The sequence below is a fragment of the Myotis davidii genome, unplaced genomic scaffold (assembly GCF_000327345.1).
Source record: "Myotis davidii unplaced genomic scaffold, ASM32734v1 scaffold223, whole genome shotgun sequence".
NCBI lineage: Eukaryota > Metazoa > Chordata > Mammalia > Chiroptera > Vespertilionidae > Myotis > Myotis davidii.
Genome location: NW_006294609.1, coordinates 1230105 through 1232467, shown reverse-complemented (window position 1 = coordinate 1232467; position 2363 = coordinate 1230105). Strand labels below are relative to the sequence as shown.

General features: G+C 41.3%; 1 protein-coding gene across 1 annotated transcript in view; it reads right to left on the bottom strand.

Annotated features, from left to right (window-relative positions):
• Window positions 1–2363, bottom strand: part of PI4KA (phosphatidylinositol 4-kinase, catalytic, alpha) — an 85625-nt gene that overhangs the window by 70358 nt on the left and 12904 nt on the right. The window contains exons 6-7 of the mRNA XM_006768959.2: window positions 2241–2363; window positions 1641–1707 (exon numbers count right to left, since the gene is read on the bottom strand). Of these exons, the coding sequence (XP_006769022.1) occupies window positions 1641–1707; window positions 2241–2363 (190 nt within the window). The remainder of the gene's footprint in view (window positions 1–1640; window positions 1708–2240) is intronic.

The following is a 2363-nucleotide window of genomic DNA, read 5'->3' as shown; positions in this document are numbered from 1 at the left end:
TTTTACAGAGAGGAAGGGAGAGGGATAGAGAGTTAGAAACATCGATGAGAGAGAAACATTAATCAGCTGCCTCCTGCACACTCCCTACTGGGGATGTGCCCGCAACCAAGGTATATGCCCTTGACCGGAATCGAACCTGGGACCCTTGAGACTGCAAGCTGACGCTCTATCCACTGAGCCAAACCAGTTAGGGCAAATGAAAAATATTTTTAAAAAGAAAAAGAAAGAGGCTCTTTTAGAAAAAGAAGAGAAAAAAAAGAAGTAAAGGCTAGATTACAAATCCTTGGGGAGTGATGTCTCACACTGGGGTGTTTCATGTCAAAGGCTCAGATATAATCATGGCCTAATATTTTCAACATAGACAATATAACAACATATGGGAAGAAAAAAAAGAATTACACCTTTTTAAAGGTTGAGAGATGTGGAGGACCATAGGGCTCCAAAGATTTTACCGCCAAAATTAGAACTAAAATTACTAGAAATTTCAAAATCAGAACAAAAACAGTCAATCGTCCAAAACATATTGATAATAAGCCCAAAAGCATATAATCATTTGAAAATCCATTATTTAAAAACAATGATAGAAGACTATGACTGAAAAATAAGCTTGTGATACTTTCATATTAGACATATAATATCAATCTATAGAGAACCGAAGAATAAATTTTATGACTTTTTTTGAGCACTAGAGCATAGAAAAAGCAAGGAACTGAGTTTACTCCCATTGTGTAAAAGCTGGAGTACAGTTCTATGATGCTGGTGACACTACTGACCTGATTAAAGGTGGATGGGTCCCAAGAAAGCAAACCAGCGACTTACAACAAAGGGGATGTGGTGGGCAATAATACTGAAAGGAGTGGAGATGCTGGAGGCCAACATAATAAATGCTAATTAAAACAGGGAATGGCACCCTAGCTGGTTTGGCTCAATGGATAGAGCGTCAGCCTGCGGACTGAAGGGTCCCCGGTTCGATTCCGGTCAAGAGCAAAGGCCCAGGTTGCAGGCTCGATCCCCAGGAGGGGTGTGCAGGAGTCAGCTGATCAATGATTCTCTCTCATCATTGATGTTTCTATCCCTCTCTCTGAAATCAATAAAAAAAATTACAATAAATAAATAAGTAAATGTGTGACACTCTTGAACAGGCCCATGGGCTGTTTTAAGGCCTGTGAAATCATTTGATCTGGCCCTGCCAAGGCATTAGTGTTGAGTTAATTAAATGTTTGATCAAATATAGCAAGTTAATTTTTAAGATGATAATTTTTTATGCCCCGCACCCTCTCTCTGAAATCAATAAAAAAAATTACAATAAATAAATAAGTAAATGTGTGACACTCTTGAACAGGCCCATGGGCTGTTTTAAGGCCTGTGAAATCATTTGATCTGGCCCTGCCAAGGCATTAGTGTTGAGTTAAGTAAATGTTTGATCAAATATAGCAAGCTAATTTTTAAGTTGATAATTTTTTATGCCCCGCAAATGATACTGTAAATATCCAAATGGCCTTGGCAGAAAAAAGGTTCCCCACTGCTGTTCTAGATGCATGACAGCAGAGCATTATTAGTGTTACCATCCCTGGCATCACAAGTAGTCACTATGAACCTGTTATCCAAGTGCTAGGTCAATATGAGGTTGTGAAGCCCACCTTCAAAGTAGTGAAAGGCGGATCCTCCAGGGGAGCTGGGAGGGGGCATCCCCCGTTCAGGGCTGACCTGAAACACACAACCATATTTACCGATCAGAAAAGGCCAGTCAAACCTCAGATTTGTCTTAGACAAGGTTCTCTCTGCCAGCTCAATAGTAGTTGGACTTCAAGTTGTGGTTCAGGGATCACCTCCTCCATGATACCTGCCCTACCTACAGTGCTCTCTACTATATACCAAATCATTAAATTCTTCCTGTTTAGACAAACATTTTATATCTGATGACTAAGCTGAATTAGTCTTGAGTTCCGTGTCCATCTTTTCTCCGTGAGTCAATTAGATACTTCCTAAGGGCACCAACTGTCTCCCACCAGGAATAGATTTTGGCACCCACCTGCTAAGAAGCAAACACTTCATGACTAGGAGATGAAATCACTTATAAATTGTAAAGAGGACAAAGAAACCTTTTATATTAAAGAGAATTCTAGTGAGAACATTTTGTTTTCTAAGTTTTCTCAAGCTACACACAAGTGGGCCTTTCCCCCATGTGCGCAATTCACAAGCCCTCTCTCCTCTGCTCTCTTCCGGGAGGGCAGCCACACCTGAGAGATGCTGGACACGCTGCTGGTCTTCCTCTTCAAGGTGCCCTCCTGACACACGGTCAGCAAATTGCTGGGGAGGATGGAGCGGAAGTCATTGAAGGAACGCCTCCGAACGCCTTCCAG